We start from the raw sequence: 26,078 nt of genomic DNA, 5'->3' as shown, positions 1-26,078 counted from the left end.
TTCAGAGAATGTAGACTCAAACTTGGTGTCCTCCCATAGTTCACTTGTAAGAAACAGTTATCTATGGAGAAATTCTTAAAGGAATTCCAGTATTTTACAATAGAGTCCAAAGTTTCCTTGGTCCAGACCATCCACAAAGGAGTGCTTTTGGACTGCGTGACCCCGGGCTTCAGGAGAGCTGCGCTTAGGGACTCCCCGGGGGAGGCCACACCCTGGCCGCACTCATCTGGCCGCACCCCGGCCTCAGAGCCAGCCAGTCTCTGACTTGCGGAGAGGGCCGGGTGCTGGGCGGGCGTCGCGGGGAGAGCCAGGCATGTCTGGAACAGTTCCTTCCTTTCCAGCTCATTCTGCCGGACGCCATGAAGGTGCTGCCCGTGTACATGAACTGCCTGCTGAAGAGCTGCGTGCTGCTTGGCCGGCCGGACGTCGCGGTGGACGAGCGTGCCTTCCAGCGCCAGCTGGTCCTGACCATGGGCGTGGCCGACTCGCAGCTCTTCTTCTACCCGCAGCTGCTGCCCATCGTAAGCCGCCGCGGGCCGGGCGGGCTCGCGTTCGCCCTGGGCCCTGGGCCCCGTCCCAGCACAGCCGTGTCGCACTCCCCGCGTCCCTCGGCGGTGTCCGCAGCCGCGGAGGCAGGCCGGGCGGTGGGTGGACGTGCGGGAGCAAGCCGAGCCTCAGCGTCTGCGGGGAGCTCCCCCAGGGCTCAGAGACGGCGAGGGTGCGCGCGGGGGCCGCGCGGACAGAGGCACGCGTCTGAGGACGCAGCACTGGGCAGGGCCCTTGGCGCCCCCGGCGACGCACTCGGCCCATGTGAAGTCGTTCCCTCCTGTTTTGCCTTCTTCATTCTGCGACCAGGCTCCTCCCCCCTGAGACCTGCCCTTCAGATTCAAAGGGGAGGAGAGGGGTGGGGAGGGCCGATGGCTCCCTTCCACACCCCGCGCAGGCCAGGGCCAGGGCCAGGCTCGTGGCAGCAGCATTCGCTGCTCCAGTCACTGTGAAGGTCAGGTGTCACAAGTGACTTTCAGGTGGAGCTGTGTGCAGGCAGACAGCTCTAAGGCACAGAAGCACTGGCCACCGGCCAGGACCGCTGAGGCTGCTAGCCGCGGGCCCTTCTCCCTGGCCCTTCGGCTGCGGCTCTGGCGTTCTCCCTCCGGGAGCCTCCTCGCCTGAGTGCCCGGTGCTGGCTTCTCGTGCCCCCTTCGGGTCCCTGGCCCCGCTGCTGGGTGGCTTCTCGTCTGTCAGCACCGGGGGCTCTCAGCACTGCGGAGATACCGCCGAGTCCCGAGTCCCTGCTCCCGCCCCTCCAGTGCCCCCAGCTCCACAGGCGTCTGTACCCACAGCCTCCCGAGCGCCTCAGCGGGCTGCGGACGGGCGTCTTCGTGCAGGCCCGGCCCCCCAGCCTGCTGCTCCTGCGGCCCCTGCCCCGCCATCCGTCACTCCTTCTAGCCCTGCGGCCCCCGTGACCGCTCACCTTCTCGCCTCTGTCTGCAGACACGTCCACGCTCCTTCCAGGAGTGCCCCAAGCCACCCCACGCCCCCGGCTGTGCCCTGCAGCCGTGAGCCCAGCGCCTCCCCCCATGCGGCTCGCACCTCTGCCTCGCCTCAGGCTGCTCCTGTTGCAGTTAGTCTCAGCTCAGGCCCCCCGGGAGTTACCTCCAGTGGAAGCCGCATCCCCACCGCCCTGGCCCGCGTGGCCGCACTCCCTGCCTCCCCCCCCCCACTCTGCCCGCCCCCAGCTTCTGTGCCCTCCCCTTTCTCCCTCCACTCCAGCCCCGCTGGCCTCCTTGCTGGTCCTGGGACATCCGGCCAGGCTCCTGCCCCAGGGCCTTTGCGCAGGCTGCCCACCACCTCCTCATGGCTCCGCTCCGCTCCCCGGGGCATTACTCAGAAGGTGCCTCCTCATCAAGGCTTCCTGGTCTCCACCCTCAGGCGGACGCCCTGCCACGCCCTATCCCACTTTCCTGGGGATTTTCTTTAATGCGCTGAACACCCATCTCACGTGCTACATGTTTCACTTAGTCGTCGTCCCTTCTTCCCGCTACAACTCCGTTAGCTGTTCAAGGGGGGGATGGTTGTGCAAACGCTGGAACGGCCTGGCACATGCCCGGCCCAGTGAGTCGCACCGGGGGCGGGGGAGGGGACGAGAGCAGGGGCGCGGGCACGGGCCTCCTGACGCTCTCGCTGTCCCCTGCCCAGCACACGCTGGACGTCACGAGCACAGCGGTGCCCGCCGCCATTCGCTGCTCCGAGTCGCGCCTTACGGAGGATGGAATGTTCCTGCTGGCGAACGGCCTGCACGTGTTCCTGTGGCTGGGGGCCAGCAGCCCCCCGGAACTCATCCAAGGGATATTCAACGTGCCGTCGTTGGCACACGTCAACACAGACCTGGTCAGTGGCTTTTCCATTTTTGTGGTAAAAGACAAATTCTTACATGCTTTTTGTTCACGTGCATTTATATGTTATGAAGAAGAAAAACAGTAAGGCATAGTTCTGCATGAGAGTGTCATGTTTTGATGAATAACCGTTGCTGGTGTGCTGTGTGGAAAGGATACAGACAACCCAGACACGTGACTCTGAGACTGCCAGCGTTTCTGGACCATTTCCCGTGTCAAGCACTATGCTCCAAGTGCTTCACACCATTCCACCTAATCCCTGTAAAAAGTCAGGGAGACGGTGTTGTCGTCACCTGCGACAGGTGAATCGGCAGAGGCTCGGGGACAAGTTGGCTCAGGCAGGGAGTGGCCGCCGAGGGACCTGAAACATCCTCGGGCTTTGGGCTCGTCCCTGGCGCTGAGGAGCGTATTTAAAAGCAGGCAGGAACCTCTTGCGTGTACTCAGCTACGGGCGGTCAGATTCACGAACTGCAGGATGACAGCCCCACGAAACCAGGTCACATATCCTTTGCCACAGTCATTACACAGGCAGAATGAATACGAATGACTTTACTTTTAAAGTTTGTTCGGAAAACCCAGCATTCATCTTGCACCTCGCGTGCAGACAAGGTGGGTGAGCGCGGGGCTGTGCAGGCCGCCGTCCTGCTCCCCCTGGCGGTGGGTTCCCTCTACATCTCACGTAGAACTCAGCAGCTGTGCCCGAGGCTTCACTGATGCTCTGGCTAGAGCTTCCCGGGTTCCTGGCAGGGAGGCAGCTGCATGGCACGCAGGAGGAAGGCAGGATTCAAGTTCCCGGCCAGACAGGCACGTGGTTGGTGCAGAGAGCTGCAAATCCGTTATGAGTGTCCAAGCTGTATTTTAAAGGACTTAAAGTTGTCCATGTCCCATTTAGGACTAGTTTTAAGGTGAAAACTAAGGGCTAGAAATAGTAAGATGTCTGCGTGTGGTTGAAATTAAGGAATAATTAGAAATGGAATTTTGAAAAATAGCAAACAAACTTGAAATTCAAAAGGTAAAGAACTATGAGCCTGAAGAACGCTCGTACAAGATTTAAGGAGGCCTCCTGTAATCTCACAGCGCTGGTGAAGGAAATGCTAGATGCAAATGGCACTTTCTCTTTAGATGAGCCTGGCAATTTGAGACGTATCGACGAAGCACACTCATTTTATTTGTTGAATAAAAAGATCTACCTCAATGCCAGAGAATACAAATAGGAGAAGGAATGTAAATATAAATGATGAATTTCTGCTTTTTTTACAACTCCTGTGAAAAATATGGGCCGTGATCTTTTCCTGAGACTTGTGACTTTGTGGTAAAATGTTGTAACTCGCCTGTTCGGTGGCTAACTCACAAACGATGTATTTGGTGGCTTTGGGCTGAGAAGGAAGCGTTAGCATTTTATCCTCTTACTGGACAGACTCTAAGGCCAGACCTTTCACTTCCCCTGGGGGCCACCTGCAGCTGGATCCGCTTCTTTTGTGGACAGCTAACCAGATTTCAGGGCCTCTCAGAGGCCACATGCCCCTGGCGAAGCCAGCGTTTGCTGGGTCTGACGTTGGAACGGTGGTACTTGGGTGGCGTTTTCCAGACCCGCTGACGTCTCTGGGTCTTGCAGCTGACCGCGGCAGGAAGGACGGTCAGACTTGAAACGCCCTTCCTGCAGGGGGCTGAAATCACGGCGGATGGTCCAAGGACAGCCTCTGCGTAACACACCTGCCGGGTGTCGTTTCAGAGATGTGCGCCTGCCACATTCCAAGACAGTTCACTGGGGGAAATGTATGCCGATAAAAACGAATCGTTTTTAGCATGTTTTTTCCCACAATTTCAATGTTTAGGTAAATGAACTAAGTCAATAGTCAAATGTATGGTTTAGGATTTTTTTTAACGTTACAACGTTCTAATAACTTCATTGCTACTTCTATCTAAATCTTGTAAATTATACTAAAATTTAAATTTTTACTTTCTTAATTTTAGACGTTACTGCCTGAGGTAGGAAACCCATATTCTCAAACACTCAGAACGATAATGAGTATTATCCAGCAAAAGAGGCCATATTCAATGAAGGTAAGAACAAGATTTTATTTTTTCCTTTCTTCGAGTGTTTTATTTTTTAAATTTCATTACAGACTTTTTAAATGCATGCCCTGTATTTTTATAACATGATCTTTGATGGAAAACACACTAACCTCTAAGTGTGTCTACCTGCTCGTCAAACACAAACCTGCAGAAGAAGGCAGCTGTCACCACGGCTAGCCACGGGCATTTTAGTGAGCGTGAGCTCAGTAGTCGTGAAGCCCCTCTTCGTGCTTTGGCAGCCGACACTGTCTTTGGCACAGGGCACGTGGACTGCTCTCTGACCCCAGCCCACGCCCTTGAGGAACCCTGCCCTGTCCTTAAGGCGCAGCGACAGCCCGCTGCGTGGTGCAGCCTTTCCCACAGCCCTCTGCCTCCGTTTCATGGTGGACTCTTAGACTCAAACGTCGGGGTTTGGTGGTCGGGGGTCGGTGCCACCATCCACTCTGGAGAACAGGCGCTTCTCACGCCCTCCAAGGCCTCACACCCAGTGGACAGTCTGTACGACAATGCATTTAGGAAACGCTGCCGTTTCTCTGCAGCTGGTGGTCGTGAAGCAGCGGGAGCCGGCAGAGGCGGCGTTCCGGCAGCTCCTGGTGGAGGACAAGGGCCCCCAGGGGGGACCGTCGTACGTGGACTTCCTCTGCTGCGTGCACAAGGAGATCTGCCAGCTGCTGAACTAGGCGCTGTGCGTGCGGCGCGGCTCAGGACGCCCGCTCCTTGGCGGCCGATCCTCCGGAGGACGCAGGCTAGCTTTGATTCCGCGCTCATTTTCAGAGTGGCTTTCCACAGCTTGGTGCTCAGGTGCGAAGCCAGCGAAGGGACAGCTGTACCCCAAAGGGAACAGTCTGTTTCTGTTGTACAATTTTTAACTGTTAAGACTGATACACTTTTGCATTTCACGGAAGGCTCAGTTTACAAAACCGTAAACATTCTCAATTTTCCTTCTTTGTGCCAGACATTTAAATTATTTTTCAAAATGTATAGATTTGGGGAAAAGGTTGTCTTGGCTCATCTCCTATTTGCAGTGAGGGGAAAAAAAACTTAATTTTTACATTATACCTAATTTTTTTAAACCACGTAACCCCACTGAACACATTTTTCCACTTGAGGTTTGCATAGCAGACTTTTAATAACCTTGGAATCTATTGGTAGAACCATGTGCGTTCTACCTTTTTTTCATAATTCTATGTTGTGTATGTTAAACTATTTTCCAGTTGTCTATAAAATTGTCTATCAATACTCTCAAATGGTTCTCTGTACAATAATGAAGGTTTCTACCTGTATATAATGGCTCTTAACCAGTATCAATAAACCCCTTCGTATGCTCTCACTTGGCGGGGAGGATTCGTGTTTCAGGTACCGTGAGGTGACGTCCTCACGGTGCACCCCCACGGAGGTCGCTCAGTGGCACCGCCTCCGCTGCTGGAGGTCTCCGCAGGGGCGGGAGACGGGGTGACCAGGGTGGTGTGCCCACCTGCTTAACACTCAGCACGGCGGAAACGTGTTTCTCTCAATAAAACAAGAGGGAAGTTCACAATTTAGATCATGTGTTTGAACGTGGGAAGATAACCTGAAATGGAGCTTCTCCACGAGGAGGCGCTGTTCACTGCGGTGTGCGAAGCCTTCCGGACAGGCTGGTCAGTGGTCTCCCAGAGGAGGCAGTTCTCTGGGGAGAGCTGACCGTGTAAATTCTAATCACTGAAAACATGAGATGTGATACTGGATAAAAAGAAAAAAAAAAGACTTAGTTGAGAGCAGCAGCAGAACTCCGCGGCCGGCGTCGGCAGCGGGTGCCGCTGGCCTCTGCTGAGGCAGCCCGCGTGGCCGTGGGCCGGGTGTTGGTCAGGAGAGACAGACCGCTTTGCTGAGCGTGCCCTCTGGGGCCCGGGTGGGGTTCCCCTCTACCTGGGGGCAGTTTTCAGACGGTTCAAAGGTCACTGCAGTTTTCAGACGGTTCAAAGGTCACTGCGTTCCCTATCAGGTCTCCGGCCCAGGCCAACTCTTGCGATCCCTGGAGCACATCCTCACAGACACGATTTTCAGAGTCATTGTCCACCGAACTTAATCCACGAAGGTCCAGTTCTAAATCACGCGGAGCAAGGTCAGTTTGGGACGGCCGCGGCTGCTGTCCACTTACTCTCCTCAGAATGACACTGACTGCCGAGTTCATGAGTTGGGCAAGAACTGATAGCGTGTTTTATTTTGACACTATTTTAAAAAATTACTATGAGTTATAAATATAAAACTTTGCAATAAGAATTTTCAATTTTAATACTTTTATAAAATAAGACTATTAAGTTAGTACTTTTCAATTGTAGTTTTTCAAATTGAGGTATCCCTTGGGTCCATGAGAAACTTTTTCTTTAAACACACGTTATCTACATTTGAAAACAGTGGCAGGGAATCCCATGTGGTTCAGTTAATGTCACACAATCACTGTCTTCGGAACCTTACATGTCTATTTGGCGAAAAAGCTATTATGTCTGTGAATTAGGGGAAATGGGACTTAGCACATAGATTATGACTTTGCAGCGGTAAACTCTAGCATGCAAAAAAAAAAAAAAAAAAAGTCAGGTCTGAGCCTCCACCCGCGGCCTGGCAGGGAGCTCTCCTCCCTTCGCTTCCTGCTGGTGACCAGGGTCCAGCCCCCGAGTCTCCTGAAGTCCAGTGGCTCACGCTCTCCTAGGTGCACCGCTCGGCTAGTTCCCAGGGAGGCTGCCATGTCCTCAGAGGCCTGGGGCCACGCTATGCCCATCCTCGGCCGTCCTGTCCCCGCTCACGCTGGCAGTGTCTCTGCCTCAAGCCCGTGGTCCTCGCCGGAGGCTCGCGGTCTCACTTTTACTGAAGCAATGATCAACAAGGTGAAACAAGTGTGCTTAAATCATTTTCCTTACTTCAGTAGGGTGCATCTGGCAGAGAGTATTTTAAAACGCATCCTGAGGAAGCAGATGCCGTCACGGCAGACCAGAGGAACTTGCTCTGTGAGCCCACTGGTGAGAGAGTGGCAAGTTAGTGAGTGTTACTTCGCCTCCTCAGCCTCTAAGACAAAGCTCTCTCGCTTGAGAGAAAAAAATCCATGCTACCGGAACAGCCCTCTTGCGTGGCAAGAAGCATCAGTAGAAGGGAAGGGGGACGAGACGGGCATTAAGCACCCTCCGGGAATTACTCCCCATTACGAAGCAAGCGCGGGGAGCGAGGGGATGTTTCCAGGTGACGCTGTGCTCACGCACTGCATTGAGAGGCTGAGGAAGCAGGCCGCCGCCCTCTGAGCACACGCAGGCAGGTGTCGGCTGCAACGGCAGCCTCCGGGGTCAGCCTCGGAGGCCATCCCGGCCCAGTGCCCTGTTGGCGTCATCTCAGGGAGGCGGTGGGATCTGAAATTCAGGGAGTCGGGTGGTGACAAGCTTACATTTGTACTTAGAGTTTCTTAAATTTTGCTTTGGAATTATTTTCATAAATATTCTTAATCATACCTATATTTTTAAAAAACCTTATTAAAAATAAAAATCTTATTAAATAAGATATAACAGTAGAACAGGAAGCTATAATCGTGAGCTCCTATTTACCATGCATGTAAGGCTAGCATTTTGGACAAGGCCAAATCATCCATCCACCTGTGCAGCTTATCGGAATTATGGGCAATATTCTTTTACTAAAAACCTCTCCTTTACTCACGATTAATGTGTGTACCACCTATCCAGAAGTCGTCTTGAAAAGCACAGACCTATAAAATGACAGCGATCCCCTAAGACACTCAAGCAGTTGCCTTGGCAATTTAACCAGCGTCAACTACGAGACTAGATCCCTCTGAACGAAATTCCATTTGCCTTTCTATCCTTCGCTTTAAAGACGAACACACACTCACTGAAAGGGCAGAAGTGTGGCTCCTCTTCCAGCGGGACAGGCGAGGCCTCTGCGTGTGCTCCCACCACACCGGGGACGGGCCCGCGGTCGCATCTGTGTGGGCCGCATTGGCCCACGCCGCCGGCTTCCGCGTCCTCGAGTCCACCTGCCCTGTAACGTGTGTTCAGGGGGACGACTTCCTGTCCCAACTGGGTAACGACTTCCCCCCTTTTAGTAAATTTGGTCACACGGTAGTTAGAGGCCAGAATTTAAAATATGCACACAGTATTTAGCAAATTGGTTTTAAGAAATTTGTTTCATGGAAGGCAAAAGTAGGGAGACGTCACATTTCCCGTCTTCCCTCTGTGGCGACAGTCAGCTGGCGCTCCGCAGTGGCGTCCACCGGGCTGGCCCAGGGCATCAGCCACCTGCCTCGGGTCTCGTGGCCCTGAGGTCAAGTCCGGGGCTGCTTATTAAGGTGCTCTGAGCTGACCCGCTTTTATTAGAGGAGCTGAGAAAACCCATCCGAGCGGGCGCACGGCACAGACGAGGTAAGTGGGAGGAAGTGAATGAGTGAAAAGTAGACAGGCCCACGTCCAACAGGCCGCAGTGTCCACGAAAGACAGTCAGTCACTCCACCACCAAGCGCACGCGGGGCTCGCGTCACCGACAGCGTCTGCTTGGTTCCCGCACGTAGTTCACATTGTTGACCTCTAGATTCTCAATTATTTAGGAATGTTTTTTGGAAAAACCTACCTTCCCTGATTTCACTGTTTATTAGCACTAAGAGGTCCTAAGAGGTCAGAGCAGTGAGTCCCCCCTGGAGGCCCCCTCAGTGGTCCTACTGTACAGGACAGCGCGGCCCTCCCTGCGGGAAGGCAGCTGACGAGCGAGCCACCTCCACTCTCTCGTGATAGTGCCACGTCACGTCACGGGTGGATCTCGGCCTTGCACGGCTTTCCAGCCACCTGCTCGCACTGGCTCCACGACGAGCGTGGTGGGCTGTGTCTCCCTTTGCCTCGTGCCCTGTCGAGCCACTCCTAGCTGTGGGTGACATCGTGATACAGATCTCCCGGGCGGCAAGGCCAGGTGAGCACCAGCTGTGGCCTTCCCTTAGCTGGGCCCAGGGCGTGGGCCAGACCGGAGTCCCGAGTCCAGGACACAGTCGCCTCCCCTGGTCCGTCTGAGGACACACGGCAGGCATCTGGCAGCCTCTCCTCCATTCCCAGGTCAACTCTGACAGATCAGTTCTATCTACAGATAACTTATAATGAACTAAAGCTGAAAATACACGATTACTTCAGTAAAACCTCTAACCAACCATGACATACCTAGATCAAGAAAGGCGTTAGCGGAACACTGTACTAGAGAGCACGACGGGCCGAGCAAGTTAAGTCCCCGAAGCTCCCGAGGGTCCCCACGATCCGGCCTGTACTTCACACCGAGGCCCCGGTGGGCAGTGCCTAACCCCTTGGAGGTAAAGCACAGGCCCGTGAAAAGCAGGGTGGCCGCTGACGACCATCACGGCTCTGCCCTTTTTCCTGCGGTAACCACGGCAACTGCACTTCCAGAAAACAGGCTCCTGAATTTCAGAAGTTCCAGGTCTCGTTAGAAAATCAGACACAATATAAAAAAATATATTTATCAAGAACAATAACAGCATTTCATTTATCAAATTCATCTTTAAAACATGAGTTACAGTATAGAAAGAGAAATGACAGCATAAAATCTTAACCGATCTGCAGGACGAGGCCTTGGAGACGCCCACGGGGTTGCGGTCAGAGGCGCCCGCAGGCCGCTTTCCAAGGCGGCGTCAGTCGAGGGCTTTGGCAGTTGGTCTCACACGACGTTTCCTCCACGTTTAAAGATGTCATTCTGCGCCAAGGACGCAATCCCCAGAGGCCGAAGCCAGGCGGCCGGGAACTGCACCGAGTCAGCGCGGCTTCAGGCCCACGCCAGGGTCCCAGCACGTGCGCCTGTCGCGTCTGCTGCTCGGCAGCAGGATTAAGTCACCGCTGAGCCCACGCTCGGACTCCGCCTGCCAGGACCCCCTCCCGCCTGCCCCCGGAGCACCACCTCCCCGAGCAGGTTCTAGTCAATGTCTCGATTTCTTCTGCAGTTGAATTATGTCCGAGTTTATTTAAGGTTTTTAAAAAGAGAATTGTCTCTCCATCGTCTCAGCAAGAAGGCGTCGGAAGCCCACCAGGAGCGGTCCGTCTGTCCCAGCTCCGTTCTGTCAGGCGGGCGGCGGCAGGGCCCGTGCCACCCGCTGCGGGCCCGGGGTGGCCCCTCAGACCGTGCGTCCCCGCCGTCCACCGCCACGGCTTCTGAGAAGCGAAGCCCGGTGAGCAGCTCGGCACGAATCCTGCCTCGGAGGCGAAGGCATCTGTGCTGCCCCATCGTTTGGTTACGTGCACGTGACAGAAAGGAGGGTGACACACTTATCCTGGAGAAAACGAACTGTGCGTGGCAACCCCACGGGACGCCGGCCGAGACGGTCGCCACGGGGGACGCCTTGGCTCAGCGGCTGCCACCGGGCCCGACGGTCTCCCGAGACGCAGCGGCGTGACAAGCTACCGGGGGGGAAAGCCACCCCTGTGTGCGCCGCCGCGGCCCCCACGGAAGCCGCCTCTCTCCCCGCGGAAGTTGGACCGGTTCCGCTCCCGCCCGCGGCCGGTGGACGTCCCCCCGCGGCCCCCGCCCCGGGGAGCGCCGCCGCCCCGGTCCGACTTCGACTTGGGAGGCGGCGACTTGGGCCGGAGCCTCTCGATTTCCTCCGTGCACCCGGTCAGGTAGGAGTTGGGGGCGCTGAAGTAGGACGCGTACGTCTCTGCGTTGTAGTTGCTGTTCGTCAGCGTCGGCCCCACCGTGAGCCAGCCTGGAGCGGGGGAGGAGAGGGGGCCTTCGCCTGCCGTCCCCGCCGCCCGCCCGTGCGCACCCTGCGGCTCCCCACGTTACAGCGTCTGCACTCACCTTCCTCGTCATCTCCACGTGTCACTCTGAGACCAGCACTTAGGAAATAAAACCTACACTGAGTCAGGGCTCAGTGAAAATTTAATTCCACGCACGCTTCCTGCGGTGGAAAGGGCGCCGGGGGCCCCTGATTAAAATCCCGGAGCCGGGTGGCTGGTACTGTCCCAGCCACGCCAGGCCGCCTGCTGTCCCAGAGGCTCGGCCACGGCCGCCACAGCCGTCGCTCCTGCTCGCCCGCCCTCCCCACGGCACACGCGACACCCTGTGACGCCCTCCCGACCTCTCCTCCTGAAAGCGGGAAGCCTGAAGCGGGGCTGGCAACACGCCGCTTCTCCGCGCGACCTTCCAGCGCCTTCCACAAAGCCCAGGTCCGCAGCATGGAACCTAAGGTCTCTGAGGCCTGAACCAACTTTCCAATCACATCTCATGACAGCCCTTTGGGCCACACAGTGACCCCTACAGTGGCCGCTGCCACAGTCACCTCCCCCTCGGTGCCTGGTTTCTTGTCCATCCTGTGAACCTGCCGAAGACCCCGCCCTCAACGCCCACCGAAACACACATCTCATCAAACGAAAACAACTCCTCTCCGAATGGCCAGCCACGCGCTTCCACAGGCTGAGGGGCATTCCCGCCAGCTCCAGTGCTTGTGGACGATTTCTGACTACGCTGGAACGGGGGAACGACAGCCAGCTGTGAATGCCCAACGGGGGCACATGCATCGGGGTCCCTCGTGTGGCGACTCATAACTGACAGCTGGAGGGGACAGTGGAAATACACCTGTGGCGTGCCACAAGGGACACAGGATACCCAGGGGCAGCTCAGTCGACCTCCAGGGATTAGAAGGGCGAGGTTCACAATGGTTCTGCCCCAGCAGTCTCAAGGTTATTTTTCAGAATCTTAGCTCTATCACGAAATGCTATAAAATGCTAAATGTTTCACGACACATTCCAAAATGCAGCAGCCGATTTTGTATAACACTTTGCTCATGGTTTTTAAAAAATCGTTAGTGTCAAATAGTTAACATCTTACTGTTCGCTTCACCTTGGTACTGCCTGGTGTGTGAGCCTTTTTCTCTGACTTCTTTTGGATTGAGAAGGCTGTGCTTTTCAGAAAGTGCAGATGTCCACATGTACTGAGGGTCTGCAGGGGGCTAGGGGGGAATCTGCCGTGGGGCTGGGGCAGGGGGGGGTCTGTCAGGGGTGAGAGGGGGGCCGTGGAGGAGCGCAGAGACAGGAGCAGCAGGTGCAGGCTGGGCCTCGGCGTGCACAGGAGGGCCAAACCCTCGGAGAGCTAGTTCGCACAGCGCTGGGCGTGCTCCTGGCCCCTGCACCCCAAGGAGCCGTACGGTTCCCTCGTCCCCCGTGGTCCTACCTGGTCGAATGGTGCTGTCCCTTCCAAAGAGATGGAGGCGTCTTCGCCCCAGACAGAAGTGCTCGATGATGTGGAAGATCTCCACCGGCTTCTCGATGTTGCCGATTTCGGGCTCCTCCGTGATGATCAAGTCGATGTCCACGTTGGCGTGAATGAAGTCGCCGTCCGTGCTGCGCTTCACGGTCCCTTTGATCCCCATGAGGCAGTGTTCCTGAGGACCGGGAGAGCAGACCGGTCAGCCTCGTCACCGGGGTCATCTTCCCAACGGTCGGCACTGCTGGTGTCCCCAACTCCACAACAATCCTCGATTCTCTTACTTTTTGGGGCAACACAACAGGAAAACCTGGACTTCTGGATGGGGGAAGGTGCCGGGGAAGCTAGACTTGAGGGCGCTGAACTTGGCCATCACGTTTCAGAAATGAGTGGGTGACCAAGGAGTCTTTGCCTCTGCAACGCCTGACAGAACTTGTTTTCAAGCTATGGAAACATGGCACTTGACCTTGGAACCTTAAAATGACATCATGCTGGACCCTGCACCATCCAAGATCAAACGATCCACAAGGTGTACGCCTTTTCACATGGAGGGGACCTTAAGCATACCAAATACAAATAAGGTGACAATCGCACCATTTCTTTCCGACCTCTATTGAATCTGGATGGCAGGCGTGTGCAGTCAGTAAAATGTAATCTCTCATGGCTCCATGAACCAGCAGTGGTAAGGATGGCTTGGGCTCCTTCCGAAGAATTTTCCAGCCCGAAAAAGACCCAATAAGAAAGACCCTCTCCCTGAGATGCCTGGCTAGAGGACAGCTTGCTCAGGCCGGGTACTGGCAGGGCAGGCAGGGTTCTTGGGGACTCCTGTGTGGGCTCTCGGGGTCCTTGCATAGGAAAAAGAAGAGGCAGGAGGGGAGCACTAATCCTCTGTGGTGGCCAGCTACGAGTCTGGCCGCCCAGAGGAGGGAGAAATCTGTGGACCGGAGCTACCAAGAACCCAAACCTGACTTAGACGCACGGCGGCTCAGGACACACAGGAAGATATGCTACCTTCCACAGCGTGGTGGAGGTTGGTCTACCAGTGAATACAATATTTTAAAACTCTAATTCAAAAGGACTCATCCATCCCGATGTTCACTGCAGCATTATTTACAATAGGCAAGACCTGGAACAACCTAGTGTCTAACCTATAGACAGACACTACTGACAGATGAATAAATAAAAATGTGTATGTGGAATATTATTCAGTCATAAAAGCAATGGAATCTTGCCATTTGTGATAACATGGATGGACCTGGAGGTTATTATGCTAAGTGAAATTAGACAGAATGACGAACATATAATTTCACTTACATAGAGAATCTAAAAAACAAAACAAATGAACAGACAGAACGAACAGACTCGTGGACACGGAGAGCAAGCTGGCGATTGCTGGAGGGGTGGAGGAGGATGGGCGGACAGGAGAAAGGATGAAGAGGGACGGGCTTCAGCTGCAGTCACGGAACGTAGCAAACAGCACAGGATATAGTCAGTGATACCACAGCGACTTCGTACGGTGACAGAAGGTAACCAGACTTATCACCTGTGATGTGTACAAATATCAAATCACCAGATTGGATACCCGAAACTAATGTAATACTTAAGTCAACTATACTTCAATCAAAAAAATTACCTTGTGTTACTACAGTGCCCAATGCCATTCGTACAAGTCTCAGAAAAGAACCTTTCCAACAAAACTAAATAAATACTATACAGTTATTTGAAAAAGCTTGAGAAAAAATAATGAAAATGGTAACAGAGCAGTACAGGCAATACCTTTGTTCTCTGGAAGACAGCCTTTGGGTCTAAAGTCTTAGTCTTCCCAGGATTGTTCTTATTGGTTTTAATCCAACAAATATCTTCACATCTTCTGTAACCCCACTTGCGTAAACACTAGAAAGAATTATAAAAAAGAATCCTTAGCTAAAAGAAGTAATACTTAAAATAATCGGCCAGAATTTAAAAACTTCAAGGTCTGAGACACTAAATTTCAGGTGTCGCAGAAATAGAAAAAAAGAAATATCAGTGTCTAAATACACGGCCATCATACAGATACATATGTACCTTTTAGGTATAACAATCTATATATAATTAAATATCACGACGCAGGAAGGATTATATCGCACTCCAATTCTCTAAAGCCACTTTCCATGTCATCACTAAAAAAGTGAGATGTCATTGACATTCGGCTCCTTGTTAATCAAAAAATAATTCAAAATATAAGTGATTTCCACAACCTCAATTTTCTATCCACTGAGAAAGCTAAAAACTGTTGAAAATGGTCTAATCGATAACTTCCTTTCAAACGAGTCTTATAAAACGTGTTTTACATATACTCAACTGCAAAAAATTCGAAGATCTAAAATTATTACATGTATCTCTTTACTGGGTGGAGGTTCACTGTCATCTTTATACACTCTAGAAATCAGATCTAAATCTTGAGTGTCCTAGGCTCCGTTATGTGTGACCGTATGACAAATACCAGTGACCACACTGCTCGGAGTGGCTGTTCAAGGGCCCACACGGAGGTGCTGTCTGGCTGCTGGTAATAAAGCACGAGTAAGACCCAGTCCTTACTCCCAGGTGACCCAAGAACGAAGTGGGGGGCGGTGGGGAAATGGTGCAGTGCAGGACTGCGGGCACCGGGGTCAGGACACACGACGCAGTGCAGCAGGGAACCGGCACTCTTCGGGAATGCTGTCACCGTGAAAAGGGAGCTCCACCTCCAAAAGAAACCTGGATTTTTATTATAAAAATCTCAAAAATCAAGATCGGTCTCTGTCCCCGTTGCCACAGGTTTGTTTTGCACTGGATGCTCCTCAAACATCGCAAGGGCCCAAGTCCTTCATGCCCTAATCAATACCAAAAGCTCACGAGGATTTCTCATGCTGCGTTATTTTAATAATCATTTTTGCCCCGAATCTGCTTTCACCAATAAGCTAAAGTGCTGCATAAACAAATAAGATACAACCTCCTAATCATTTTCGACCTAATTCTGAGGGTGGGAGGAAAGCCTAGAGGTAGACATTAAAGCTAAAAAAGGTAAATACTGATATGCCTGTAAAACCACACAGTGTGCTTCTATTTTTAGTTTGCCCACAGCACCTTGGGGAAGCGCCAGCAAAAACAGACACTCAGCTGGTATAATCCGCACAGTCGGTTTACCCTGGAGTTAGTAAGTGAAGGAAAGAATGTCATCCAACAGTCTCAAACTTGCTACTTCTACAAAGAACACGAGGTAATTATGCAATTTCAGGATTTGAGCACAAATGTATCCCAATAGAACCCTACTTAAATTTTTCGCCTGTCAAATGGACTCCTCCTAAAATTACCGGGATTAAATGAGGTTGCTTTTTGTAATAACAACATGTCTTAAAAACGCAAAATACCATCCAATGGCAAGTGAGGGAACTGAAGCCCACACCAGTAACATCTCTTCACCCAGTTTCCCTGTTGGACAGCAGAACCGGCCAACAGAGACTCCCCAACACTGGCCACAGTGCTCCCGCTCTTCCTGGATTAAAAAGCATGCTGCTTTGTTTCCATTTATAAATCTGAAACATGCCAGTCAAAAAGTTCTGAAATACAATTAAATACAAGGTTTAAGTACTTACTACTCAAGAAACAAAAGACAAAACATTAATCTTCAAAGTTCCTGTGTCAATGTATTATATTTTTTTCTTACGAATTTAAAATCTACTTTAAAAAAGCCTGTCTTACCACTCTTCCAAGGTCCAATCCCTCCCCGGAACCACACCAGAGAAAAATAAATGATCGAGGAGCTGCAATCTCATCAATTTCCAACTTCATAATCTATAAGAAACCAAAACAATATAGCATAAAGTATTTTGTTTCCCACTAGTCCTAAATCCAAAAGAATAATCATTGAGATTCATCGCGACTTTCAGTAGATGGACTTTTTTATTTTTTCAATTACGGTCGACACTAGTTTATCTTCGTTTCAGGTGCACAGCATAGCTGTTCAACATGCATATAACTCATGATCGCCCTGAGACATCCAGTGCCCAGCCGGCACCACGGTCATTGCGATAGTACTGACTACACTCCCTGTGCTGTACTTCACATCCTGGGGACCACTCTGTAGCTACTCTGTACTTCTCAATCCCTTCGGTTTCGCCCAGTCCCTATCCCCCTCCCATCTGCCAATCACCTGTTCGTTGCATCTATAAGTCTGTTTTCATTTTGTTTGTTCATTTATTTTGTTCCTTAGATTCCACATATAAGTGAGATTATATGGTATTTGTCTTTCTCTGTCTGACATTTCACTTAGCATAATACCCTCTAGGTCCACCCATGTTGCCGCGAATCTAAGATTTCATTTTTTTAAAGATGTATTCTTTAAATGTACTCATTTTCATTAGTAAACAAAGGAACATGAATTTTATCCTTAAAAATTCTTGTTCTACATTTCCTTACTCTACACTAAGACAACACAAACATATATATGCATCATACACAGATAGATGTAGCTTTTTATAATAAGTAGCTTGAGAACAACCCTTTACCATGTACACAAAAATAAACTGAAATGAAAACAGGTTAAATTACCCCAAAGTTAGGGGCTAAATTAAAATGAACTAGAACAATAAATATTTGGGGAGAACTTGGTTTCCAGTATCTACAGAAGAACAGTTCTAGATAAAAATAAATCAATATACACATTTTATTATGACTACTTTGAAATACCAAAAAATTATCATCTATACTTTTGTTTGCCATGCTTGTATTGAGTGTCACATTAAAAAAAAAGTTCTTCAATAATTAAATCTCTAAATTTTGGGACTACTGTATTATGTAAAAATGACTGTAGAAGCAACTATTTTATATGGTAGGTTTTTCCTTTCAGCTCTCTGTGAAAGTTAAGTTTCAGAGACCATGGCTAAAGTTATTATTAAGAAAATAACTTCTACCTGAAAAACAGATCCATTTAAGTTATAACCATATCATCTCGAACTTATCTAGATAAAAAACATATTACTTGACAGTCATAATGGAAATAAATTACAATATGTAAAACCTATGCATTTTCGTGAATACTTCTGACTTTTTAAGTCTTGAAAGCTCATTTATTTTCATAGAAATATGAATAACTGAGTGTACAGTATACAGCACTCCCGAGACGTAAGGTTAGGCTGGTAGGAATATAAGCGCTCGTCTAAAATGCCAACGCTCAGCGCCCAGAACGCGGTCTCGAGGACGGCTGGCTTAGCGCTCTTCTCCGGTGTGCGTCCTCACCGATCCGTGGCTGCACACGCGCAGACCTATGCAGGCACGTGCGTGTGTGTGCGAGACATGCCGACTTCCTCCGCCTGAAGTCCCTGTCCCGCCCCTTTCTTCGTCTGGCCAATCCCAACTTTCCTACTCAGACTGCGCGTGTCGCCCCCTCTTTGTTCGCGTGCCCCACCTTCCTCGCGTGGGTGGTTTTGCTCAGGTCACCCTGGAGAGGCCTCTGTCACTGAACCGACAGAACAACACCGCGAGTACCTGACTGGGCCGCTGTCCGCGCCATTCACCGCGTGCTCCAGCATGCGGCTGGCACAGGGCGGTGCTTAAGTAACATCTGTTATCTCTGCTTTATTTTATCTAGAAAAATATAACTATCGGTTACGTTATACTGAAATTGTATCCTTTTTATCCATTACACTGTCAGTGTCTTAAAGAGTAAAAACTATGTCTTACATATATATGTTTATACTCTGATGTTTACTAAAACTAACCAAATGCAGGATGAGCCATCAATCATTCTGCATGTCCAAGGACTCTGACTACAACTGTGCATCTTCTAAGACTATTTATTTACCAAATGCACAACTTTTGCCTCAAAAAGATACCATGACATTTATTTATGTACCTTTGGCCTTCAGCTACAGTATATATTGCAAATCAATATTTATGGTCCTAAAAAATGTAGGGCTGATATTTATTATTTTTCTTTCTGATCAAATAAATGTATACTCATTTGAAACATAAATAATCCATCACAACAAAGACGGTGTCCTCGTACGTCATCCCACGTCCAGCACTTCTCGTTGGCGGTGATGCCGGTCTCTCTGTAATACTCCTCCAGCGGGGGTTCCAGAAGAATCACATCGAATTTGGGGGTCAGTTCTCTGATGTCAAAGGCTTCTATATCTGCTTGTAAATACCTGTTTGAGTGAAGCATAAAAAGAGATTTTCAAATACCTTACCGATGGTAAAGAAAGAAATTTAAATATTTCTGAACATTCTTTACAAAGCAGTCACCAGCTAATCACTGAATGCCTCTTCAAGGAGGGACATCATCAGTACAGGCTGAGCATCTGCTAATGTCCTTCTGTCAGATGTGGATGGACATAATCCCACTGAAGTAAAATCAGAGTTCCCCACGTACCTCCAGAACATAAACTTCTCGGTTTTTACATTACAAATCCACATTCAAATCTAAGACTCTGAATCCCTTTCCATTATCACCTAAATTTTCTAAAGAATGTCACATGACTTTTTTTCTCAATTGTTTAGTTAGGTTAGAAAAACTATTTCTCTGTAAATTTTAAATTCCTCCCTCTAAAAAACAGTTTATAAAGTTTCTGAATTTTGTTTATATTAATAGCCTTTCTGGTCACCATAGTATAAATTACCACCAGCCTTTACTGAAAGGTCATATCCAAAGAGTTGAAAAAGGTTATGTCCAAAAAGAGTTGTTTTGAATATGAATTACTTTGAATGTGAGAGTGTTTTAAATAGGATGACTAAGCATGTGCTGGCATTTCCCCACGTACTCGGACTTCTCTTGTGGCTCACTGAATCACTAAGAAGACACATTTCAGCAAACTGTTAAATGTGCAAAATGCTCAAAGTAAGCTAAATAGATTCTTCGATTTCAAAGACTTTCTACACATTTCTGAAGAAAACATCATCCCGTTTAGCAAAGGTTAAAGGAATTGCCATATTCCAACACTGTCAAGAATAGTAGCCCTGCATGCTGAGTTATGATTTTCATTTTATTTTCCTTCATCTGGGTTTTCTAAACTTTCTTCGATAAATTACCTTTTGAGAAAAGTCATTTAAAATCATCTTAAGTAAACTTAAGAATACAATAAACATGAATGATTTCCTAAGAAAAAAATTAAAGATGCTTTAGCAAACTATTGGAAAAACTAAAAACAAGTTAATGAAAACCTATTGTATTCTCACCACTGGCGTGCCAAATGAATGTTTTACTATAAAGAAGAAATGTATAAGTTGTGCTGACCTTACATAGGTGTTGGATTATTTTTAAACGGAAAGGCTGCAAGAAAAAAATATATTTTAAGCCTGCGCTGAGAAGAGAAGTAATTTAAAATGCTTACATAGGAGGAGTGTTGGATTTTGCTATCAGCTCATCCTTCAGCCTGATGAGCTCCCTCAGCTTCGGATACTCTTCAAATCTGTCAGCCAAGCCTGAGAAAAAAGGCAAATTCTGAATTTCGATACAACTGAAGTTAATATCAGAGAATTCAAAGGTTATGAGCCTTCTCCGGAAAACAAAATAATACACACGCATCACTTGTACTCAGAATATATAGAGAACTCTTACAGTGCAATGATAAAAAATCAAAACTAATTAATTAAAAAATAATGTCCAAAGGGTTTGCACATTTCTCCAGAAAAGTTAAATGGCCAATAAGCACATGAAAAGATGCTCATTATCATTAGTAACTATGGAAATGCAAATCATAACCACAATGAGATACCACTTCATATCCACTATGATGGCTGCAAGCAAAAAGACAGACAATAACAAGAGTCCAGGATGTGAAGAAACAAATCCTCATACAGTCCTGGCAGGAATATAAAAATAGTATAGGTGCTTTGAAAAACTGTTGGGCAATTCCTCAAAAAGTTAGACATAGCATTATAATGACTCAGCAATTCCACGGCAAATGAAAACAAACATCTACACAAAAACTTTACATGAATTTGCAAACAGTGTTTTTGTAACAGCCATAAAGTGGAGATGACGGAAATGAATGGATAAACAAAGTGTGGTACATACACACAACGGATTATTTGGCAACAAAACAGAAGTGAAGTATTGGTAAATGCTACAACATCAATGAGCCCTGATGGAAGAAGTGGTACTGGGAACAGAAAGGGGAAGCCGAGTCAGGAAAAATAATTAAGTTAGAAATGACCCATCCACAAGATATATACATTACATGCATGTGATCGGCAGTTAGCGACAGCATATTCCCAACAAATCAGACACACCTACATCCCTGATGAAATTCTGAGGTCTGTGTCCAGTGTCTACAAAATGCTGGCAGTAATCATTATGGGGATTTAAACTCTGCGTTCCCTAAAGAAAAATCAAATTTTAAAAATTAATAGCATGCACTCTGATATATTAATTCTGTTCTTTGTTTTTTATAAGACACAGAAAATATAAGTTGATTGATAGATTAAAAAGTTAATAATATTTGAGAACACTGCGACTGATAGTATTACTCTTCAGTAGCTACAGACATTAACATAGCACTAGCTCATCCTCAATGGCCAAGGGTCAGAAGACCATTTTATAAACAACTTTACATCTTTATTTATAACAATGATTCCTTAAGTACTAAAACAAATCTGGAAAACAAATAGGTATTTAAAATCTTTTCTGGAACAGAGGTGAAATGTGAAGTTACAACATTTGAAAATTATTTACCTTAAGAAAAGTACTAGAATCTTTATAAATCTCTTCTTCATATGGCAAATTCTCTTCCTCCTGTTGCAGCTCTAGTTCATCCTTGGAAAAAGATCAAGTAGACATTTTATGAACAGGAGGGACAGTTTACATGTTATGATATCCTGATTAAGGCTCGACATAAATATTTTATTTCTCTAGTGGATAAAAACTTCGAATTACCATTAAAGACTTTGCTTTCTCATCATTAGATCTAACTAGCTGATTATTTTTATAATAAAACAAATTTTATTTTCATTTTCGTCAACAATAAATAATTGTCTATAACAATGTTTTGTTTTGACGAAACTCTCTAGAATTATTTAATCTCAAATATAATACTATATTAGAATTTAGCTTGAGTCAAAAGATATGACCACGTAAGAACCAATTTTATTTCTAGTATCGCTGAACTCCCTAGAGATTTACTGAAACTATGCTTTTGCTTCCCTGTTAAATAGAGTTGCATAAGAACTTTAAAAAATGGAGATAGGTTTTTGATAATACTTTCAACTAAATATTGCAAATATAAGTTTGGAGGTTGGGTTTTTTCTTGGGCTCCTTTTAGAAATGGTTCTAAAAACTGCTGTCAAGCCCACAAGTTTTCAAAATATTTTAGCTGTACTGCCCTATATTGTTACCAGTGAGTAACATGAAACAAAAGACAGCTTTTCGAAATCTCATCCAGTTACCCAAAGTTTCTGATACACTTACCTCCTTACTTCGATTTAATATTACTGCCTAGTGCTTACCAGGCATTATGCTAAGTGCTTTATATACTTCACCTACTTTGATCCACGCAAGTCTTATGTTAAAATAAGGAAACTGATTTAAGAACTTATTAACTGATTATATGTATGCTCTATTATACCTTCATATATTAAATTATACACGTGACAATTTTAGACACTTTAACACTCAGCTCTCTGTCAACTGTTTTCCTGGATAAGAATCTACTACTGCAAGGATTTATTTTTCTTGCCCACAGAGCTGCCCTGTTCTCCACTTGCCTTGTATTCTTCCACTTTGTCTTCATCTGTCTCTCCTTCATCCTGACATTTACGTTTTGCATTTGGAGCAGAGGTGTCATAGGAAGCCCTGAAAATTAAAACTGAAGCATCACACGCAAATATACACAAGATGGATAAATGCACCCATTAATAACATTAAACAATAGATAATAAAAAGTTTGAGGCAAATTTTCCTGATTAAACAGTATCTAGCCATCCAATTTATAAATCAACTAAAAAGTCACACAGCCTGATTGATACTTCTGTACTTGATTTTTATAGGAAAGCAACCACATGAGAAAATAAGTTGTTATAAGGGATGTATGGCAAAACGAAACTACTATATTACATATCACTTTAATTTCTTGAGCAAAACCAATGCTCAAATCGATAACTAGAATAGTGAAAAATTCTGAAATGCTTTGTGAACTAGCAAATGATTACCACCTTTAGGGTAGTCTATTTTCTTTTATAGAACTTTTTAAATATAATTATTCGTTTATGGTATATAAGCTTATTCTTAGTCTAACATTCCATTTCCTAACTACTCTGCAAATTTCCTTTATATAAGAAGTATTTCATAATTCATGAACAATAAAAACTGGTGTTTCAGAAATCTTCATTTTGATGCTTTCCGTAACAACACACTTCACATCTGAGATGATTTATTAAAACAATGATCCTGTCACAATATTAACATGCTACTAAAAACTGCCCAACTACTGACCTGCAAGTTTCTCTTGCCTCGGCGATCTCTCTCTGCTCATCTTTGCTGTTTAGCACAGCACCAATGCTGTCGGCACTTTCGGCTCCCAGCTGAGAAGAGAGTCAAAAATTAGATTGCAAGGCATTAGCCTTTCTAGCCATTTAGAGCCATATTTAATATACCAACTATTAAGAAAAAACAAACATAAAAGCTGTAACTACCTCAGCAGACAAATGGATCAATTAGCTTGTAGGACAAACTGGAAATACCTTGGAGCAAAACCATGGTAACTAAGAATGATTTTTGACAGCTAAAATGCATTTAATTATTTAGTTACATCTGAAATTAAGACACTTAGCTTTGCCAATCTTTTAAAGTAAATAATAAAACATGATTTAGTAGTAGTTGGTAATAGCCAAAAAAAGCAGCTGACACAGTGTTTCCAGTGGAGTTGGCACTATGTTAAACACGTTGCATCCATCAACCCACACGTTATACTTTATCTCATGCTCTACTAAAAAGCTATTAAGTTTTATTCAAGCCAAGTCTTTATATAATTATAGGCACAATATTGAACTTTACTCATTCCTTAAAACAGTAATGCAAATTCTGGTTGGCAGCTGGGGAGATCTTGCAATACAACAAATGTAAACACATTACTGCTTGAGACAAGGCTGAGTAGAGTCGCATCAGTTCATGGAGCACTTTAAAAGCCAGACTAAGAGCAGAATGCAATTTCAAGGCCACGGGGAGCCACCTAATGTTGGGAAGCACAAGAAGAGCAGGAGGAAATCTGCATTAAACACTTACTCAAGCAAGGGAGAAGGCATACTAAAACATCAGACTGCCAGTTGCCTGCCTTGATCTTAATCTTGATCTTTTGGTCTACCCAAGTCATGACTCCCTAAGTTTCTTCCAATGATATAAATGTCTTCCAAAATATCTACTGTTCCTGAAATTTTAACTCTTGCATAAGACATTCCAGACCCCTATTCTCTTTAGCCAGAGACACATCTACTGTCAATGGAAGGAAGCTGGAATGCTTTCTAACCTCCTCACGACTGAGTCCTCTTTTCATGAGTTATTTCCTCAAAGACGGTTCTTTCATGAACACTGTACATAGAATCAGTAGCCTCCTACCATGATTCTCCTTTTTCTTTTCCTCATTTGGATCACGGCACTTAATATAACCTTATGAGTTCACATTTTAGTTGTTTACTCCCTATTTAACTGTTCTGTAGTCTCTATCGCAACTTCCAATTATTTGTATACTCCAATTATCTTATAAGTTTACTTTCGTTTACTCCGACCTCACTGAAATGTAAAATCCAAAGGGAAACTCTGCTGACATCAGTACGTCAGCAGCTAGTATAATATGACTTATAGTACATGCTCAATAAATACGTGAATGAACCAATGAGATTTCCTACTAGACCCGAAGTTAAAAAACAATGCATTACAAGAGAAATGCTTTAAATTGAAATTCTGCTTACATATGAAATTGTCTTCTCATGCTCCAACCTTTTTTTCTTTTTAAATTATAGAATGACCAGATTAATAACAGATATTTCATTAACGGTAGTACTAAACACATTACTTGCATAATTATGACAATGTGGTATTGTTTGACAGCACATGTGGTTTTTTTTGAAAGAAAGCTACAGGTGAAATAACAAGCAGGTGCAAATTGCTGGTGGCAGTATCAACTGCCGCCACTGTGGTGTGGGCCTACACACTGCATCTAGGGTTTCATCTAGCGGGAAAAAGCAAACCAAGCTAATGCTACACACTGTGCTGTGCTCTACTCTATTTACCAATCAACAAATGTTTCTTCAAAGCTTTGGACAAGAAATAAAGTTAGGGTACAGAATTAAGTCAACAGGGATTCGATGACTTTACACACTCAAACCGTATGTGTAAGTAAGGCCAATGGAAGCTCAGAGGAGGAGCCTAAGCCATGGAGATCAGCAGAGTTTCATCACTAAGTCCAAGCTGAGCTGTGCCGTAAAGGATAGACAAAAATTGGAAAGACAATTTTTTTAAAAACATGAAGTGTATATTACACACATCACGTTCTGTCTGTCATATTCATACAAAGTAGTGAGAGAGGGTGAAATCGGTGGCAAACTGCAAGCCTGTCACTGAGGATGTGGGACGTCGTGACTCAGGTGGCCCGGTTCCTATCCAACTAGAAGACCTGGTGAAACTTAGATGTACTGGAAAGGCCTAAACTGCAGCCTGGAAACTCATCAGTTTTGTGGACTTGAGCATGAAATCTTAATCCTTTGAGCTTTATTTTCATTATCTGAAAGACGCAGATAGCACTTGACATGTATGACATGCAAACCTACTTTACGATGAAGCCATAATCTTAAGAATGAGGTGCTAACTACGAGGCAAGGCAAGCCACAGACTACTGAAATAGCCAAGAGACATTCAGGGGGTAACCAGTCACTTTTCCATGCGTGACCTGTAAGGACCAAAGGGCTCCGTCCCCATCACTGGGCACTGGCCTGCATCCCACAAAGGTCGAAAAGCAGTCGTGGCGTCCGCTTCAGCACCACCACGACCGCGACACGAAATGGAAAACATCAGGGGCAGCGCGGGAGTTGGGAACAGGACAGGTAGGCAGCCGCAGGGATGAGGATGAGGGGCAGCCAGCGGACAGGGAGCAGAGGGAGGGGAAGCGCGGCCGCGCACGCGCACTCGCGAGCCTTCGCGGGGCCGCCGACCTGCTGCGCAAGGAGCTGTCTCCGTAGCTTCTGCCGCTCCCGAATCTCCTGCAAGCGGCTGTCCATGTCCCAGACCCCGCTTTCCGCTACCCCGAAAACTTGGCAATTAGCGGGATTTAGCTTCCGAGTCTGCGAAACACGAGATCGGGCTGGACCTTGAGGCGGCGGGTAACTTTGATCTTTTCCTCAGCAGGCATTTCCGGCGCGTCCTGAATTGGCTCGCCAACCCGG

General features: G+C 47.3%; 2 protein-coding genes across 7 annotated transcripts in view; one reads left to right on the top strand and one right to left on the bottom strand.

The window, feature by feature from the left end:
- The window catches only part of SEC24D (SEC24 homolog D, COPII coat complex component), a 50,855-nt gene extending 42,910 nt beyond the window's left edge, over positions 1–7,945 (top strand). Inside the window, exons 20-24 of one of the 4 annotated variants that reach the window (XM_036233429.1) lie at positions 342–521; positions 2,197–2,388; positions 4,368–4,457; positions 6,451–6,570; positions 7,369–7,945. In XM_036233429.1, the coding sequence (XP_036089322.1) occupies positions 342–521; positions 2,197–2,388; positions 4,368–4,457; positions 6,451–6,534 (546 nt within the window). In that variant the 3' untranslated portion in view covers positions 6,535–6,570; positions 7,369–7,945. Of the gene's footprint in view, positions 1–341; positions 522–2,196; positions 2,389–4,367; positions 4,458–5,008; positions 5,800–6,450; positions 7,039–7,368 lie in introns of those variants that run through there. The other 3 variants (XM_036233428.1, XM_016144829.2, XM_016144831.2) reach the window with 3 other exon arrangements.
- A 1,988-nt stretch (positions 7,946–9,933) lies between these two features.
- On the bottom strand, positions 9,934–26,056 carry METTL14 (methyltransferase like 14). Of its 3 annotated transcripts, none has more exons than XM_036233433.1 (11): positions 23,776–25,825; positions 23,137–23,225; positions 22,410–22,497; positions 21,382–21,462; positions 20,940–21,027; positions 20,039–20,129; positions 18,715–18,856; positions 16,410–16,502; positions 14,466–14,582; positions 12,657–12,867; positions 9,934–11,190 (listed from the first exon to the last, which is right to left on the bottom strand). In XM_036233433.1, exons 1-11 carry the CDS (start codon positions 23,803–23,805, stop codon positions 10,886–10,888), a joined length of 1,335 nt encoding a protein of 444 aa, XP_036089326.1. In that variant the 5' UTR covers positions 23,806–25,825; the 3' UTR covers positions 9,934–10,885. The 3 variants fall into 3 exon arrangements, with proteins under 3 accessions (XP_036089326.1, XP_016000318.1, XP_036089327.1); XM_016144832.2 differs by lacking the exon at positions 23,776–25,825 and adding an exon at positions 25,848–26,056 and having other exon boundaries at positions 9,936–11,190; XM_036233434.1 differs by lacking the exons at positions 9,934–11,190; positions 23,776–25,825 and adding exons at positions 11,297–11,385; positions 25,848–26,056.
- Between the last annotated feature and the right edge of the window lie 22 nt (positions 26,057–26,078).

Source organism: Rousettus aegyptiacus, unplaced genomic scaffold, assembly GCF_014176215.1.
Source record: "Rousettus aegyptiacus isolate mRouAeg1 unplaced genomic scaffold, mRouAeg1.p scaffold_m13_p_16, whole genome shotgun sequence".
NCBI classification, from domain to species: Eukaryota; Metazoa; Chordata; class Mammalia; order Chiroptera; family Pteropodidae; genus Rousettus; species Rousettus aegyptiacus.
This window is presented reverse-complemented; position numbering and strand designations above follow the sequence as displayed.

What these genes read in the sequence shown, in the direction of transcription:
- METTL14 (XM_016144832.2), bottom strand. Translation starts at nt 25,913, where the DNA reads ATGGACAGCCGCTTGCAGGAGATTCGGGAGCGGCAGAAGCTACGGAGA. An exon ending in GACAGCTCCTTGCGCAGCAG is followed by an intron (nt 23,226 to 25,847) that starts GTCGGCGGCCCC and finishes CTCTCTTCTCAG; the next exon opens with CTGGGAGCCGAAAGTGCCGA. An exon ending in CTGTCTTCCAGAGAACAAAG is followed by an intron (nt 12,868 to 14,465) that starts GTATTGCCTGTA and finishes CCCGGTCCTCAG; the next exon opens with GAACACTGCCTCATGGGGAT.